Source organism: Choloepus didactylus, chromosome 3 (genome assembly GCF_015220235.1).
Source record: "Choloepus didactylus isolate mChoDid1 chromosome 3, mChoDid1.pri, whole genome shotgun sequence".
NCBI lineage: Eukaryota > Metazoa > Chordata > Mammalia > Pilosa > Megalonychidae > Choloepus > Choloepus didactylus.
The window spans coordinates 201,125,558-201,143,834 of NC_051309.1; the positions used below are offsets into that span (position 1 = coordinate 201,125,558).

At 39.8% G+C, this 18,277-nt stretch overlaps 1 protein-coding gene across 3 annotated transcripts in view; it reads left to right on the plus strand.

Annotated features, from left to right (window-relative positions):
* Positions 1-18,277, plus strand: part of SNX25 (sorting nexin 25) — a 180,726-nt gene that overhangs the window by 118,557 nt on the left and 43,892 nt on the right. For all 3 annotated transcript variants that reach the window (XM_037831118.1, XM_037831116.1, XM_037831117.1), the window contains one exon: positions 14,825-15,006. In XM_037831118.1, coding sequence (XP_037687046.1) covers positions 14,825-15,006 — 182 coding nt within the window. The remainder of the gene's footprint in view (positions 1-14,824; positions 15,007-18,277) is intronic.

An 18,277-nucleotide genomic window follows, 5' to 3' on the forward strand; every position in this document is an offset into this window, starting at 1 on the left:
GGGGAGGTAGATTTTGCATTCAAATAGAGTGATGGGGAAGACCCCATCCAGCAAAGACCTGGGGCCTAAGAATGCCTGGAGAAGTTCAGGTGCAGTACCCTGAGGCAAAGAATAGAAGCAGCACCCCTTGTTTTGGGAGTTTGTTTGAGGAGGCTGATGTGGCTGGAAATGGATGAGTTGAATGAATGGATGAGAGAAGCCAAACTTGGAGTCAGAGATGTGGCAGGGGATTGGATTATGAAGGGCCTTGCAAATTACTATAGGGTCTATTGCTTTTTCTCTCAATGATTAGGGAAGTTTTTGGAGCCTTTTGCACAAAGGAGACTGATCTGATAAATTCCTTGAAGAATATGGTCTCAACTCTCCTTTTCCTCATTGTATAGAGAAGATTGACATTTTAAAGGGAAACAAGAGGGGAATTTCTTCTGCCATTATTATCTTTTCTTAATTCTCCTTCTTATATGAGTTCAGTCAGAAAAATGCTTTTCTTATTTTATATTGTTAGCCATTCTCAGTATCCGGAGACACTTCTTATTTTCATGCCTCATTTTTTCTAAACTGTCCTTTGCCTCTTGCTTGGGTATCCTGGCCGGCTTCTATTCAAGCTACCTTGGGGAGAAGGCAAACAAATTGAGGAATGGGGAGTGACAGGTAATGGATATGGGTTTCTTTTTATGGCGATAAGTATATTTTAAATTTAGATTGTGGTAATGGTTGCACAACTCCGAATCTATGCAAAACAATTGAGTTATGTACATTAAATGGGTGATATTTCTGGTATGTGAATTGTGTCTCAATAAAGCCATTTAAAAAAAAAGAACGAACGAAGAGGTGGAGAAAGAAAATTCAATTCAAACCAAAGCTCACAAAAATTCAGTTCTAATTAAAGTTTTCTTAAGTATTTCCGGGGCCTGGAAATTATTTTATTTATGTTATTAAAACTAAATATTTTATTTATAATTATTATTATTTAAATCTAGAGCAATGATATCCAATAGAACTTTCTACCTTGATGGAAATGTTCTATATTTGAGCTGTCCGATAAGATATCCATTAGCCACATAGACTGTTGAGCACTTGAGACGTGGTTAGGTCAGCTGAGGAAGTGAATTTTTAATTTTTATTAGTTTAAATTTGAATAGCCACATGTGGTTAGTGGCTATTGTATTGTCCAATATAGTAGTATTGGACAATGCAGGAGACTATTTAGGAATTTCAAGACCTCTTCATCTTCAGTTCTTATTCAGTGACCAAATGAAATAGCATCTATAAACATCTAGTATAATTTCTGGCAGGGAGGTGCTTAGTAACATTGAATTTGAATAAGTAAAGTCTCATTTTAACAAAGCTCTGATCAAATGTATTTTTCTTTAAGGTTTTATTCACAATTCTAATTTTATAGTCTTGCTTTAGTTTAGTTTGGCTTTGAGCCAGAGGATCTCTTCCCTTCCTAAAGTCTAGGTCTCTGCACTGCTTAGAGCTGGGGAGAACGTTCTCAAGGCCAGTGTGACTTCAAATAGAATTCAGAGGTTCTGTTTCATTTGATCCATACAGGAGTGTTAAAGAGCTACCCTGAAGTGGACTAGGGCCCTTGGGATTTATGTGGACCACTAAAGATCCTTCATTTAGAGATCATTATCTAGAGCTGGGTATAAATCAGACAAGTCTTTAGAGGAGAAACATAAAGGTGGCTGAGTATTTGTTACATGGTATTAGCTCTCCTGCTATACTCAGAACATTCAAAGACAGATACATCTTGTGTGCTTGAATATTTTGTGGTGGAGAGAACCAAATCTGGTATTATTTCCCATAGCAAACCCTTATGCTTATGCATATATCAAATAAATAGTGAGAGATGAGTGTGACCACACAAAGACTTTTATAATTAACTTTCCAGTTACAGTGTATATATTGACAGGATTTTTTTGGTATGTACGTATCTATGTATGTACGTATTTATTTCAATTCAGTTTTTTATTTTGTTTCTGCCTTTTCATTTCTGGTTTATTTCATTCAATATAATGTCCTCAAGATTCATTCACCTAGTTACTTGCCTTACAAGTTCCTTCCTTCTTGCACCGCTGTATTCCATTGTATGTATACACCACAGTCACCATTCCATTCATTCATCGATATACCTTTAGGCCATCTCCAACCATTGTGAATTGTGAATACTGCCATCATAAACACTACTGTGCAAATGTTCATTTGTGTCCCTGTTCTCAGTTCTTCCAAGTATGTACCCCTATCGGGATTGCAAGACCATATGGCAACCCCATACTTAGCTTCCTGTGGAACCACCACAGTGCCCTCCAGATGGGCTGCACCACCATTTCATTTCCCCACCAATAGGGATTATGTACATCCCTCTCTCCATTTTCTCTAACACTTGTATCCCTCTGTTTATTTTTTAAGCAGTTTTATTCACACACCATATATTCCCTCCTAAATAAAATGGTTCGCATCCACCACCACAGTCTTTATGAGGACATTTCCATTTCTTCTGCAAAGAAAGAGGAAGAGGAAAAAAAAGAAAATAGAAGAAAAAAAATGATAAACAAAACAATAAAATTAAAAATAAAATATACAATACAATAAAAAGGTCAGACAACATCACCGACACCAAGAATCCCATACTCCTGCCTTATATCCCCCCCTTATAGACATTTAGCTTTGGTACATTGCCTTTGTTACAGAAGCATATTATAATGTTACTGTTAACTGTAGGTCAGTTTTGCTGGATATAGTTTTCTTGCTTGGCAGTTTTTCTTTTTTAGTATCTTGAATATATTATACCACTGCCTTCTCACCTTCATGGTTTCTGTTGAGAGATCTGCACTTAGTCTTATCGAGCGGCCCTTGTATGTGATGGATTGCTTTTCTCTTGCTGCTTTCAGTATTCTCTCTTTGTATTTGACATTTGAAACTCTGATTGATAAGTTTCTTGTAGCAGGTTTGCTTGGATCAGTTCTGTTTGGGGTGTGCTGCACTTCTTGGACCTGTAATTTATGTCTTTTATAGGAGTTGGGAAATTTTCATTGATTATTTCCTGTATTATTCTTTCTGCTCCTTTCCCCTTCTCTTCTCCTTCTCGGATACCTATAACACATATATTTGTGCGCTTTATGTTGTCATTCAGTTCCCTGAGACCCTGCTCATATTTTTCCATTCTTTTCCTTATCTGTTTCCCTATCTGTTCTTTTGTGTGTAGGGTTTCAGATTTCCTACCCTCTAAGTCACTAATCCTTTCTTCTGCCTCTCCAAGTCTGCTCTTCTATGTCTCCATTGTGTTTTTCATCTAAGTCTATTGTGCCTTTCATTCCCATAAGTTCTGTCATTTGTTTTTCAAACTTTTGAGTTCTTCTCTGTAGTCTCCCAGTGTCTTCTTTATATCCTTCGTCTCTTTTGTCACGTTTTCTTTCAACTCATTGATTTGATGTAGAAGATTTGTTTGAACGTCTTTAATTAGTTGTTTCAATTCCTGAATCTCTGTTGAGGTGTTAGTTTCTTCCTTTGACTGGGCCATATCTTTATGTTTCCTGGTATGGCTCATGATTTTCTGCTGTCTGGGCATCTGATTTTCTTGATTAGTTAATTCTGGGAGTTGTTTTCTCTCTTTTGCCTAGAGTTTTCTTGTTGGTTGTCTTTGATCTCTATCTGTTCTTTGTTTTTATTGCTGGCCAGTTGTCAGATTGGCCCTGTCCACTAGTCTCCCCCCCGCCCCGCCCCGATCAGGCACCCACTGTGGCCTGCCACAGGGATGGGAGGTAGGCACTGGGCACTCCAGCAAGTTCATTGTGTGTGGTGATACAGATCTGCTGGCTTCCAGTGATGCTCTGTTTTTAACTGGCCAGCAAGACCTGGGTTTGTTACTGTTAGTGCTTTAACAGTTGCCAGTATGATTTACACTCCTGGGAGTCATGTCCCATGTAAGGGGAGGGTAGTGAGTGACCTTACCTGCCGAGTAGACTTAGAGAGAGAGGCCGCATCCGAGCAGCAAAAGAGGTTCTCTGGGGTTACTCTTAGGCACAGTTGTAAGTAGGCTTAGCCTCTCCTTTGCAGTAACAGACTTCATAAGAGCAAGCCCCAAGATCAAGGGCTCAGCCTTCTAAATTGGTATGCCCCAATGCTTATAAATGTGGAAGTGTTTCCTGGTGTTTCCTGGTGTGGCTTCTGATTTTCTGCTGTCTCAGCATCTGATTTTCTTGATTAGTTTATTCAGGAGATTGTTTTCTCTCTTTTGCCTAGGGTTTTCTTGTTGGTTGTCTTTGATCTCTATCTGTTCTTTGTATTTATCGCTGGCCAGTTTTCAGATTGGCCCTGTCCCCTAGTCTCCCCCCACCCCCAAATCAGGTGCCCACTGTGGCCTGCCACAGGGATGGGAGGTAGGCACTGGGCACCCTGGCAAGTTCACTTGCACATTTTTCCCCATTCCCTCAGAGGGCTTTGATAGGATGTTTTCATATAATATTTACATTATATTTTTATTGAATAATTCAACCAAAAAGGTGTTTAATATTTTTCCTTGGTTATTTGAGCTATTAGATGTTTAAAAATCTTTTAAAACAAAACCTAATTTTTGACAGAAGTCACTTAATTTTTTTATTTACCCTATTTTTATTAAGGTTGTGGTTATGGCATGGTTATGATTCAATCCTATTTATGTTCATATTTTTATAATAAAGAAAACATTTCAATGTAGTTCCATTGTGCAGTGTAACCCTAACAGGGTTGGAAAAACATTGTAATGCACAATTGCATAAAAATGGGAATAAGAATATGAAAAAGTAGTTAGATACAAAACTTTTTTTATATCTTTAAAATATTCCAACTAGGAGGGTGACACAGTGTCTCATCATGAAGTATTATGATCTAGGACCTGTTTAATGGTATTGAAAAGAAAAGATTATAGGAAAGAGTATGAAGGAAAAATAGTCTGCTTGGTGATTGATTGGACTTGGGGTTAAATCAGAAGATGGAACAAAGAATCCAAGAGAACTATAGGGCTAGTACAAACTACTGGTTTTGCAGATGAGGAAATGAAATTGAATAAGTTAAATTAGTCTGAGGTCATAACTTGTAGTCTGCTACAGATTCTTTCACGTTACTTTGCTTCAAGTGCTTCAGGTTGGTGAGGTGACAAAAAGTACTAGAGCAGGAGTCAGGAGACCTTGGTTCAACTGAGATTCTCCTGTTAGCTTCCTAGCAAAACCTGGAAAAGTCCTTTTATTTCTCTAGGAATTAGTTTTCTCATCTTTAGATTGAGTGCACGTCCAGATGATCATAAAGTTTTCTCAATGAAGTCACTGAAAGAGTCAGAGAATCTTTAATGTGGACTTGTTTATGGATGAAAGTGCCTCACTTATTTCAGATGTTCTGGGTTTGCAATGACAGGAGGATAATAAAGTGCCCATTTAACATTTCTGAGTTAGGATACAAGCTTTGGACAGAGAGCAGCCCTGAAAAGAAATATTTGAAAGCTACCAGTATAGAGTTAATAGGTTAGTCTTCCTTATTCCGCTGTCTCCAAGTCAAATATCTTTGCAAAGCTGTTGCTGTGTTCCCCATTATTAGAGTATAACAGTTTATTAACTGTCTGAAGTGACTTTCTCTAATTCATAATATATACCATCTGCTCTCTTACCTTTAAAGTTCATATGTAGGTAGTTTCATTTTTAAATAATGAAATTGTTATAATTTAAATACAGATATTTACTTTTTTAAAAGGAAGATCAAATTTAGCATTTCCTGTTCTTAAGTTTTCTTTTAATTGAATTTTCATTAATGTGTTGAGCATTATAAATCAGTTCTTGTCTGTCTTTGACCTTTGGAGTTTTGATGTGTGGTTGACAAATGAAAAGAATAATTTGTAAACTGATTTTAGATAGCGTTATAGTTTGCTAATGCTGCCGGGATGCAAAACACCAGAAATGGATTGGCTTTTATAAAAGGGGGTTTATTTGGTTACACAGTTACAGTCTTAAGGCCATAAAGTGTCCAAGGTAATGCATCAACAATTGGGTACCTTCACTGGAGGATGGTCAGTGGCATCCGGAAACCTCTGTTAGCTGGGAAGGCACATGGCTGGCATCTGCTCCAGAGTTCTGCTTTCAAAATGGTTTTCTCCCAGGACGTTCCTCTCTAGGCTGCAGTTCCTCAAAAATGTCACTCTCAGTTGCTCTTGGGGCATTTGTCCTCTCTTAGCTTCTCTGGAGCAAAAGTCTGCTTTTCAAAGGCTGTCTCCAAAATGTCTCAGTAAGCTGAAGCTCCACTCTCAGTTCCAGTGTATTCTTCAAAGTGTCCCTCTTGGCTGTAGCTCCTCTTCTCTTCAAAATGTCACTCACAGCTGCACTGAGTTCCTTCTGTTTGTCACCTCATTTTTATGGCTCCAATTATTTAATTTAGACCCACTCTGAATGGGTGGGGTAACACCTCCATGGAAATTATCCAGTCAGAGTCATCATGTACAGTTGGGTGGGGCACATCTCCACGGAAACACTCAAAGAATTACAATCTAATCAACACTGATATGTCTGCCCACACAAGATTACATCAAAGAATGTATATCTGGGGGACGTAATACATTCAAACCAGCACAGGTAGCTTCTATAAAAATAGACATCTCATTGAAAGAATTGACTTTTTCTTTAATTTATTTCACATATATGCATTTTTTTCCTCCCCTAAAGTCATTACAGAAAGATAAATTTTTAGCATCGAAAGACTCTGAGATAGAATTGTTGAGTTGCTTTTAGAGATCATTGTTGTTTAGAAACAGTGTGATCTAATGAAAATACCATCAGGCAAAGATTCAGGGAGAAGCCTCAGTCTGTAAGTTAACCTACTGCCACAAGCCCCACTGTCTGCACTGGTTTCCTTAAACCTGGAAAATAGGGCCATACCCATTCCTGTATCAGAGTGATGATGCGGTGATGCTACAGATTTGTGTGCAGTTGTAATTGATTTGGTTTCCATTGCTGTTTCTCCATACTTCCACGTCATGTTTGTAAATGGGAAATGGAAGAAGTTTAAAGAAAAAGTTAACAAATGGAAGACCTAAGAATATGTAGGATTCAGCCAATAGATGGGAGCATTATTTATGAATGTTTAGCGTATGTATAAATACTGCTTCTCTGCCGTTGCTCTGGGAGCCCTTGCCAGGTCCTCCCTGTCCAGCCCTCATACAGCCTTGAGAATCTGTTACCCCTTCCCTAGCATTGCCCGCTAGGCTCAGCCGTTCTCTGCCTTGAAGGGCTAAGGACTGGGACACGTCCACTATACTCTCTATAGTCTCATGATTATAGTCAACTCTACTCCTACCTCTCTTCCCCAGGAAAACTTTAGTCATCATATATTCTAATACCTGCATCTTCTATAAATAAAGTTCTGGTCCAGAGATGTTACATCATTTATTGAATATGAATAGAACCTAGTCAGTTACATGCCAGTCCAGAACTGGAACCTAGGTCTCCTGATTTTCAGTCCAGATCTCTTTCCATCATATTACTCATTCACACAGGGAGGTGCTTTGAGAGTTGTGCTCAAAACTTACACATTGAATTGGTCAGAACTGTGTGGTAAGGATGTATTTCAAATCCTTTCAACTCCTAGCACTCATTTGTGAGCAGGGCTCTGCTAGTAATTTAGTGTGTGGATTTTGTTAATATGATATTATTTTAAAGTGTATTGAAAGCCTAAAACCAAAGGAAGTGGTGAAGTTCCAGCACTTGAGACATTTAAAGGAAAAGGAATAAAAGGTTTGCTGTAGGCACACCCTGACTGGGCTGCACAAGGCCAGTGAGGTCTCTTAAGTTTCCTCTGTTTTTAAGTGTGTGGTTCCACTATTGACTCCTGTGTGATTTCTGCCTAGTCCTCAAATAGACTTTCTACTGAAGTGGAGTGACACTTCAGACAATGCAATCTCAGGTGTTTGGCATGATAAGAGAATCTCATTTGTTCTTTAAAAAAAGAACATACTGATCTCAACTTGAAAAGTAATGTAAATATTTTTTTAGTTCCTGGGCAGCTTTTGAGATGACTTTCAGATAATTTTGAAGAAGTTTGTGAAAATTACCGATTACCGAAAATTATTGCCAGTTTCATGTTAGGCTAAACCCTAAGTAAATACTTGTTTCGTGAATTCTCCTAGCTTGGAGATTTAGTAAAACTTCTGTTTTAATGTACAGCAAAGATTCACAGGCTTGTTAGTCTATCAGTATGGATACAGGTTGAGGACAGGAGGCACCACCATTTTCTAGTGAAAATATTTCTCCCTGATTGCTGGGGGAAGAAGACCTGTGCATCTGTGGTAGAGAGGGAGTGTTGCTTCTGTAAGGGAGTGGGGATTGAGGTACGTGTTAGGAGTTGAGGGAGCGTGCAGGCCCCTCCTCTTCCTGAGCGCAGAGGCTGCACCTCTGTCTCCGTGCCTCTCGGTGGAGGAGGGAGGCAACTTTGCCCCCCAGGGGATGTTTGACAGTGTCTGGAGACATTTTTGGTTGTCACATCTGACAAAAGGGCTGCTACTGGCATGTAATGGTGGAGGCCAGGGATGCTGCTAAACCTCGTACAATGCACGGCACAGCCCCCACAACAGAGACTCGTCCAACCTGGAATGTCTGTAGTGCCATAGTTAAGAAACCCTGCACTACCTTATCCATTAAATTCCTCAATCATGCTGCTGCGGATGCTGCTATGCAGATATGCCTTGGAATTTGATAGCGTACTCTGAGAGAAGAAAAATATTCTATGATTGAAGTTTTTTAATGCCTAAAAAATGCAGCCATTTAAACCCGGTTTAGTTGTAATAATATTTCCAGTCATATTTTTGCATTACGAATTATTTTACTTTACTTTGCCGTATTGCAAATAGCACTTAACAGTTGTCCTTTGGTATTTTTTGTTTTACTGCAAGTCACTTAGCTTGCTTAAGGAGGAACTGTATCATGGGCAGAGGATTTATAGCAAAAAGTCGTTTATGATGTCATTTATAATTCTCCTGTAATGTATTTAAAGCCAAAATGTTCACTTAATGCTCAATCTAAATGTCTTTTTCAGCAAATTAACCCAAACTGACCCATTTCCTCTTGCTCTGATCTCATTAGGATCCACACTTTCTAGAATCCAGTGAATCTTTATAATTAATTTCTTTAGCGTATTATTATATCACTTATGTGTTTACCTTGGCACCTACCGCCATCCAGTGTTTCACTGGCCAATGTCCATCATCTTGGGCTTCTTTTCTAAACTCGATTAAATGTGGTGTGTTTAACCCAGCTTTTAACAATGCTCAGTGTTGCCTGAGACTACAGAGAAACCCCCTAGGTATCGGGCTTGAGCTGGGTCACACTGTGTTGCTGCCTACACTTTTCTTGACATGAATAATTTTGAATGATTAGGTTTTAAGGTTACAAAGAAGCATATTCATCTGTATCTCTGAATTTATAAGGAATTTTGCATATTAGGAGCATGGGTTGCATGAGCATTGTGTTAGTCATTTAGCCCTGAATGTTGCATTAGTTTTCTCCATCAAAAAAAGCAGAATTGTCTAAGCCACAAGCTACTGTTGCATTTGTTGCAACACACTTCGTGATTGGATAAATGCCATTGCATCATCCTTTAACAAACAGAACGTTTTTGCCTGAGCAGCCACGTTTAATCAGAACACGAGAGAATATTCTTCTCAGTCTTGCAGCCGTGTTTTAAAGGAAGTTTTTTTTCTTCATTTTCTCCTTCTTCTCTTTGGAATTTGCTTCTACCTTTTGTCTTTTTAGAAAGGCTGTTCAGCTTTCTTGGGAGAAGAAGAATGTGGTTGTTGATAAGTGGGTGTCAGTTTCGTCTTATATATCTCTCTCCATTTTAGCATCTTTTTCTCCAAAATTAAAATTAAGGTCTAGGTTTGTTTTGTAAAAGGCAACTTTTTTGTCCCTGAATTTTAGGATAATTTAAATGCTGTCCACAAAATTTAGAGCTTAAGGATATATGTTTAAAATGTGACCATTTTTCTGAAAAATCAGCTCTTCCAGGGATGCATTTCTTTAGGTATATAAACAAAGCATGTTAGTTCACAATAGGCTAATTTGGGAGCAGACTACATTTACCTTTATCCTCACACAAAGGGACTCTGAAATAATATTTCTTACTCTCAAGAGGAACGCTGCAGGTAACGAGTTCTTTAGTCAGGACCTCTCTATTAACCCCACATAGGAAAAGCTGAGCAACCATTGTTGAAATTAGAGAAAAATAGCTCCTCAGGACAAATAGGAAAAACATCCTACAGTATTCAGCAGCCCCTGGGACAGGCATAAGATAATAAAGGTGTCTTGAACAAGGGCATATACTGACCTGAAGTCTGCCTGTGACCCTCTGTGGTAAGTACTGGAAAATGCTTTATGGCACCGTGTTCAAGTTTTTCAAATTATTCATCCTGCTTATATACTGTTTTAAGCATTTGCACAAGTTTACTAAATGGGACGTGAAAGAGGTAATATTCATCCTAGGGATTTGGAGGTCTCCAGCTGAGAAGTGCAAAACAGAACTCCTCACTTTTATTATTGGTAGTTCCAGATTTAAGCCAAATATAGCTCACCTTCAGAAAGTGTGATCTAAAATGTCTAAACTTGTAGTTATTGTGTTTACATCAGAATATTTATATTTAGCTATTGGTTACCTAGGCCATGAATGTTACCTGACGTCCTTACTGTGTTTCTGAAATGAGCTCACTCTGCTTTCCTCAGTGGATTTCAGATTTTCCCGCTTTCCGCAGAGCTCTGACCATCCGCCCTTCCACTCCGTCAGTCTAGGCATGTGCTCTGTCCAACCTCACCACTTCTGAACGGAGGAAACAGGATCTGTATGACGGGAAGTGCCGTGGCTTCTGCCATCAGTCTTCAGATGTGTCCGTCCTCATCCATCTGTTCTGCCTGCATGTGGCACAGTGGAGGACTGGCTTTCTTCCAGAAGCCAATCTCTTCACCTGTTTTTCTGGATGATTCCCTGCTATCTATCACCTCTCTCCCTTTCTCTTAACTAGTTCTTTCTCTTTGGCTTTAAAACCAGCTCAATTCTCTCCCATTTGGAAAAAAAAAAAAAGCCTTCCCTCAACCCAGACCCCTTCTTTCAGGTTGAATGTGCAGTCAGTTTGTTCTCCATAGGGTAATGCTCAATGCTTAGTCATTAAAAAAGAAAAAAAATTGTGTTGGTGTTTTGCTTCAGATTATGTAATGTGAACTTAAAGAAATAAACCATTGTAATTGTTTTAAAAATAAATTTAAAAATTTATGTCCAAAGTCACACGGCTCCTAGGTGATAGAGTCATAATTCTGAGATAGCTTTGTCTGCCTCCAGACTCTACTGGAAATTACCCACTGGGATTCAGCATGGAGCTCACTAAGTGATTTTAGCCACAGCAACCGGATTGGAGTAAGTTGAAGAATGATTGGGAAGTGAAGACACTCACCCTGTTTCTCACCTCCACAGCCAAAGTTCTAGAAAGAGCACACTACCTAATATTTAGTAAACACTCGGCAAAATGTTAACTATATTGTAATTGGCCTCTCATTAACATTTGACATGGCTTGTTCATCCATTTGACAAACATTAATGAGTTCCTATTATGTGCCAGGAGCTGTTCTAAGTGCTGGAGATACAGCAGTATATAAATAGATAAAATGCGCCTTTATGAATTTAGATTCCAGTGGGTGGAGACGGGATAAATAAGTAGAGTATACAGTATGGTAATATGTGCTTTAGGGAAAAGTAGAGCAGAGAAGGGAGAAAAGTGGTGGTGTAGGTTGAAGGTTGCAATTGAAATAGGGCAGCCAGGGAAGGCTTCACTGAGACCTGAAGTAAAGACCTGAAGGTGAGGAACCGAGCAGATAGATGGAGAAAGGTCCAGGCTGAGAGCAGTGAGTGCAAAAGCCCTGAGGTGGAGAGACCAGTGTGTTCAAGAACACTGAGGCAGAGAAGCCAGCCACCAAGGACCACATATTGAATGACTCTGCATGCAGGAAATGTCCAGAAAGGCACATCTAGAGACAGAAAGTAGATCACGTGTTTCCCTAGGACTGAGGGATGGAGATGGGTTGGGAAGACTGTGGAGAGTGACTGCTATTGGGTACAGGATTTGTTTTGGGGGATGAAAATGTCCTAAAATTGATTATGGTGATGACTGTACAACTCTGTGAATATACACTAATTGTATACTTTAAGTAGGCGAATTGTGTTTCATGTGAGTTATATTTAAATCAAGTTGTTTTAAAAAGGAATGAAAAGAAACAATAATGAGACCAGTGTGGCTAGAGAGGAGTAAACAAAGAGGATGGTAGGAGGGGATGAGTAGAGAGGTGATGCTGCGGCCAGAGCAGGTAGGGCCTCATGGTCTCTCATAGGAGCTGTAACTTTGCCGTGTGTGAAATGGAAAGCCTCTAGGTTTTTAAGCAGAGGAGTCGTATGATCTGATTTAGTTAGGAATGCCTTGGCTGCCGTGCTGAGAGGTATAAAGGAGAGGCAAGAATGAAAGCATGGTGATTAGTTAGGCGACTGTTGCAATAAACCAGCCAAGAGATGTTGTTTCTCCCTTTTTGCTGAAATCCTCCCATTCCTCGGCATCTCTAAACCATACTCCCATTTGTTATCTAGCTCTCCTTAGTAATCTCCCTCTTCAGCCTCTCTTTTCTCTCACCATTAAATGAAAGTTTCATTTAGATTATATCCTGAGATCATCCATTTCTTCCTAGGTTGTCTCACACTCCAGCGAATTCCATTACCATCTAAGAAGTGAACTTCTGAGCTCCAGACCTTGCATTTCCCCTCAGATAGCTCAGAGCAGTCAAACTCAGCTTATCTGTTCTGTTTATCTTTTGCTATATAACAAACCACTCTAAAAGTTAGTATCTTAAACAGTGGTTGTTTATTTTGCTCGTGACTCTGCAGTTTGGCAGGTTCTGGCAGGGGTGACTCTTCACTTGGGAATGCACTTTTGAGATGGCTTACTCACTTGGTGCCATGTTGGTGCTGAATGTGGGCTGAGATCTCAGCCAGGGCTGTGGTCTGGGGCCTCGGTTCTTTTCCTTGGAGGCCTCTCCATTGACTGCTTGATGAGGTTTCCTCAAAGCATGGTCACCATGCATGGGCTCCAAGTTGGTGTATCACCTTTGTTTTTTGCTTGTTTTTTTTTTTTTTTCATTAGAGAAGTTGTAGGTTTACTGAAGAATCATGCAGAATATACAGAGTTCTCATATACAGTACCTCCCCTCTCCCTACCCCCTGCAGTTTTCCCTATTATTAACACTTTGCATCAGTGTGGTTTTTTTTTTTTTTTTACAACTCATGAAACAATATTACTATAATTATACTATTTATTAACTATAGTGTATAGTTTACATTGGGGTTCACAGTTTATATTGTAAAGTCCTATGGTTTTTTAAAAAATTTTATTCTAGTTACATACATACAACCTAAAATGTTTCCTCTTAGCAGTGTATTCCCTTTTACCACCTAGCCTTGAAGTCATTCTGCCATAATCACAAGCCCACCCAGGTTCAAAAAAGGAAACACATACTCTACTTATCAGGGGAAGATTATCAAAGTGTCAGTGTAAACAGAGTATGTGAGATGGGAGATACTATCATAGCCATTTTGGAAAATAGAATCTGCCACATTAACCAAAATTGCATTTAAGATCTTGCACAAACCTGCTTTATTCTTTAGTGTCTTCTGATTCAGTAAGGGGCCCCACCATCTCCAAGGCTGCTCATGACAGGTATCTAGGAGCCGTCCTCCACTCTGTCCAGTCACTCACCAGGTCCTACCAGTTCTCCTCCTGAATAGTTCTCAAATCGTTCCACTGTCCTCTGCTGCCTCTGCCATGGCCCTCGTTTGGGCCCTCAGTAACTCTAGCCTCAGTTACTGTGATGGTCTCTCAATTGGTTTCCCTACTTTTATTCTTTCACCTACCAGTCTGTTTTTTATCCTGCTCCCTGTGTAATCTGTTAAAATGCAAATCCATTTATGGCATACTCCTGCTCAAAACCCATTATTAGTTTCTCAGCGCTCTTCAGCTAAAGACTGAAATCCTTACCATGGCGTAAAAGTCTGCGTTTTCTGGCTTCAGATTCGTTTTGTATCAGTCTTGTCCCATCTCCTTTCGTATCTGCTCTACTGGCCTTCTTTCAGTTCCTCTAAAGCTTTGTTTTCTTTCCTGTTTCATGATCTTCACTTTCATACTTGCTATTCTCTCTCATTATTCGTGTTCGTTTGAAGGTAATTTTCTCAAGGAAGTCTGGGTTAGAGTCTCTGTGGTACCTGCACATCTGCTTCATAGCCCTTATCCCACTTGTAGTTGCTCATGCCATCTTTGCATTTCCTTTCTAGACTCTAAGTCCCAGGAGGGCAAAGAATTGATGTTGAGTTCCAAATGCCTAGCCAGTGCCTGACACATAGTGAGCACTCAATACATGCTTATAAACTGTACCACACACATAAAGATACTCTGGAATACACATACACACACACACACACACACACACACACACACACCCCAATTTGTGAGTATATGTGTGTGAAGGAGGTTTTTTCTTTTAATGTTTTACACTTGAGTAAGATTTGTCAGTGGTGACAAAGGACCTCTCATATTTAGAAATTACTTTAATTGGTATTGTATTGGGGAATATGTATACATGTTTAGCATGAGTTCTAGTTTCTTGTTTTGTTTAGTAGCCAACTCTTCAAATGTATCACATTAGACATCAATCTGGTTCAGAGTAGTTGTGTTCCCCTCTCTTATACCTTGTCCTCTGACTCGGTACTGTCCATCACGCCTTTTCAGGTAAAGAAACTGCTGCAATGAAAGCTGATCTCCTGAGAGCCCGGAATATGAAAAGGTACATTAACCAGTTGACTGTGGCAAAGAAGCAGTGTGAGAAGAGAATCAGAATCCTGGGAGGCCCTGCCTACGACCAGCAAGAGGATGGGGCCTCGGATGAGGGGGAAGGGCCTCAAAGCCAGAAGGTAGAGCTCTGTGGTTTCTTGTTTTGATCAGTTCATGTTTGTTATGAACCTCTAGTGTAACCACATAGATTATCTTTTGCCTTAGTGTTTGACTTAAGAAACATGTTACAGAACTACAGACTCGCATGTTCACTTCTTTGAGTCAAAAGGAGCTGCATTATTTGGTGTCCTTGACTTATGTGAATAGGGATGATGGGTAGATTGGAGTCTGTGTTGTGCATGCACATGTGTGAGTGTGTTTATCCACCTCCCCACCACCTGACCATCCCCCAAACCCACAGGTGCACAGTTCAAGCACTCAATCAAATCACCCATTACCAACTGGATAGAAATAGCCACCTATGAAGTCAACAGGCTTTTATATATTATTTTACTAACGCCTACCCCAACAGTATGAAATATGGACTTAATATCTCCATCTTTCAAGTGAAGAAACAGAGTCAGATTAAGTAACTTGCCTGAGGACACATAGATAAGAAGAAGCAAAAGTAGATTAAAAACGAGGTCTGGTTGATTCTCAAATCTGAGTGCTTTCTCACTAAGCTGTGTGCCAGTACTTTGTTTTTTCAACAGTTAAAAAAAAATTGTTCTATTGAAATACATTCACATATCATATAGTCACCCACAGTGAACAGTTGTTCACAGTACTGTCGTATAGTGGCACATTCATCACCACAATCAATTTTTGAGCATTTTCATTAACTCCAAAAAAATAAAAAAATAAGAATAAGAATAAAAATAATATAGAAAAGAACACCTAAAACATTCCATCCCCCTATCCCACCCTATTTTTCATTTAGTTTTTTGTCCCCATTTTTCTACTCATCTGTCCATACACTGGATAAAGGGAGTGTGAGCCACAAGGTTTTCACAATCACGCAGTCACACCACGTAAGCTACAGTTACATGATCATTTTCAAGAGTCAAGGCTACTGTGTTGCAGTTTGACGGTTTCAAGTAGTTCCTTCTAGCTACTCCAAGACGCTAAAACTAAAAAGGGATATCTATATAGCACATAAGAATACCCTCCAGAGTGACCTGTGAACTCCATGTGAAATCTCTCAGCCACTGAAACTTTATTTTGTTTCATTTCTCTTCCCCCTTTTGATCAAGATTTTCTCAATCCCACGATGCTGGGTCCAGGCTTATCCCCAGGAGTCATGTCCCATGTCAGCAATTGTTTTGTACAACAAAACTTTGGACTGCATGTTGATAACCAGTTTCTTAAATCACAGAGCTTAGGAAAGTGTTCTAGCCTCTCCTTGGTACCTGTCCTTCCTCTCAAACGCCAGGCTTGTTTTCCAAGACCTGGAGCCTGGTAGAAATGAAGGAACCACCCTCAGGACTCCGAGGAGTTTGGCTGAACCACCCAGGGAACAGGGCTTCAAAGCAAACTCCAAACATCTCTTTTCAAAGGTGGCCCTTAGCCACAAAGAAGCCAGCATCAGTATAATTTAACCCTGGCTACGGCATCTCACCTCATCTGTCCTGAGTTTTCAGTCTCTTGGTCTTTTCCTCTTTATCTCCCTGTTTAAGTTCAGATCTTTATCTGTGACTTCCCTTGTTTTCTTATCTGGTGAGGAGCCTGAAGCTATCTGGCTGAAGCTTACATAAGAGTAACCTCCAGAATGAACTCCTGACTCTGTTTGAAATCTCTCAGCCACTAAAACTTTGTTTCATTTCTCTTCTCTGTTTCTGTCAAGAAGACATTGTCAATCCCACGTTGCCAGGGCCAGGCTCATTCCTGGGAGTCATGTCCCACATATTGGCTAGGGTAGTGAGTTAATTTGCAGAGTTTGGCTTAGAGAATGAGGCCACATCTGAGCAACAAAAGAGGTTTTCTGAGGGTGACTTTTAAGCATAATTTTAAATAGGCTTAGCTTCACTGTTGTAGAATAAGTTACGTAAGGGCAAGCCTAAAGATCAAGGGCTTGGCTTATTAAATTGGGAGTCCCTAAAATATATAAATAGGGATAAAAGTGCTGGAGAAAACATGGAGAGAGAGATGTATTTACTGTTGGTTAGGAGGCAGAATGGTGTAGACTTTCTGGAGGACAGTGTGGTGGTTCCACAAGAAGCTAAGTATGTGGGGACCATAAGATCCTGCAACCTCATTAGGGGGCATATACTTGGAAGATCTGAGAGCAGAGATGTGAATGGACATTTGGACACTAGTGTTTATGGAGGCAGTATGCATGATTTTCAATAGGTGGAGGTGGCCCAAGGGTACATCGACTGAGGAACAGAATGGTGAACTGTGTTGCATGCATACAATGGAATATTGAGCAACTGTAAGAAGGAGTGAAGCTATGAGACACACAACAAGGTGAATGGATCCTGTAGACAGCATTTTGAGTGAACTATGCTAGAAACAGGCAAACACTATAATGCCTCACCAATATGGACAAACTACAGTGTGTAAACTGAGAAGTGAATCTTAGAGCACTGTTTATCAGGAGAACGCTTATTGTAATGGTCCCTAGATTGTAAGCTCTTACAGCATTCAAATCTATTCCTGAATTGTAATAGCTATCTCCAGATTCTGAGATGCTGATCCCTTGTTGTATAACCTGATCAATCCCTGGAACTTTGGGTATCTGTGTGATACCTGAAACTCAGAGCTAGAGCTCAGCAGATATGAATGTCAGTATTAGCACATACAGCAACTGTTAAAAAAGCTGAAAAAGAGTCCAGATTTCAATTAGAGATATGAATGAAGCAGATCTGGTTAGGACTAGGGCAAATTAGAACAAAAGGTAAAGGATGATACTGACTGTGTTTAAACTTCAACTTCCATGTGAGACCAAGGGAAAAGATGTTTATTTAGTGCAGGATCTATATTTCCTAAACAATTTAACTCATATAGTTTGTTCAAATACCATAATTACATGGAACTTTGAATAGGAAGTGAGACCTGGTAGGTTTGAATAGGTTAGTGTGAAATAGCGACACATCCCAAAGTAATTTGGGCAAAGAAAAATATATATGCAGGGCTCCCCTGAGGAGCTGGGGGAGGATGCAGACGTGTTGGACTTCCTCACCTGGGTTGTTGCTGATGTTCTCACAAACATTGAGGACTGACAGTTTGCTATGCCAAGCCCTCTTTCTTGGGGCTTGCCCTTATGGAACTCATTACTGCAAAGGAGAGGTTAAACCTGCTTATAATTGTGCCTAAGAGTCTCCCCTTGAGTGCCTCTTTGTTGCTCAGATGTGGCCCTCTCTCTCTAGCTAACCCAACTCAGCAGGTGAACTTACTGCCCTCCCCTCTATG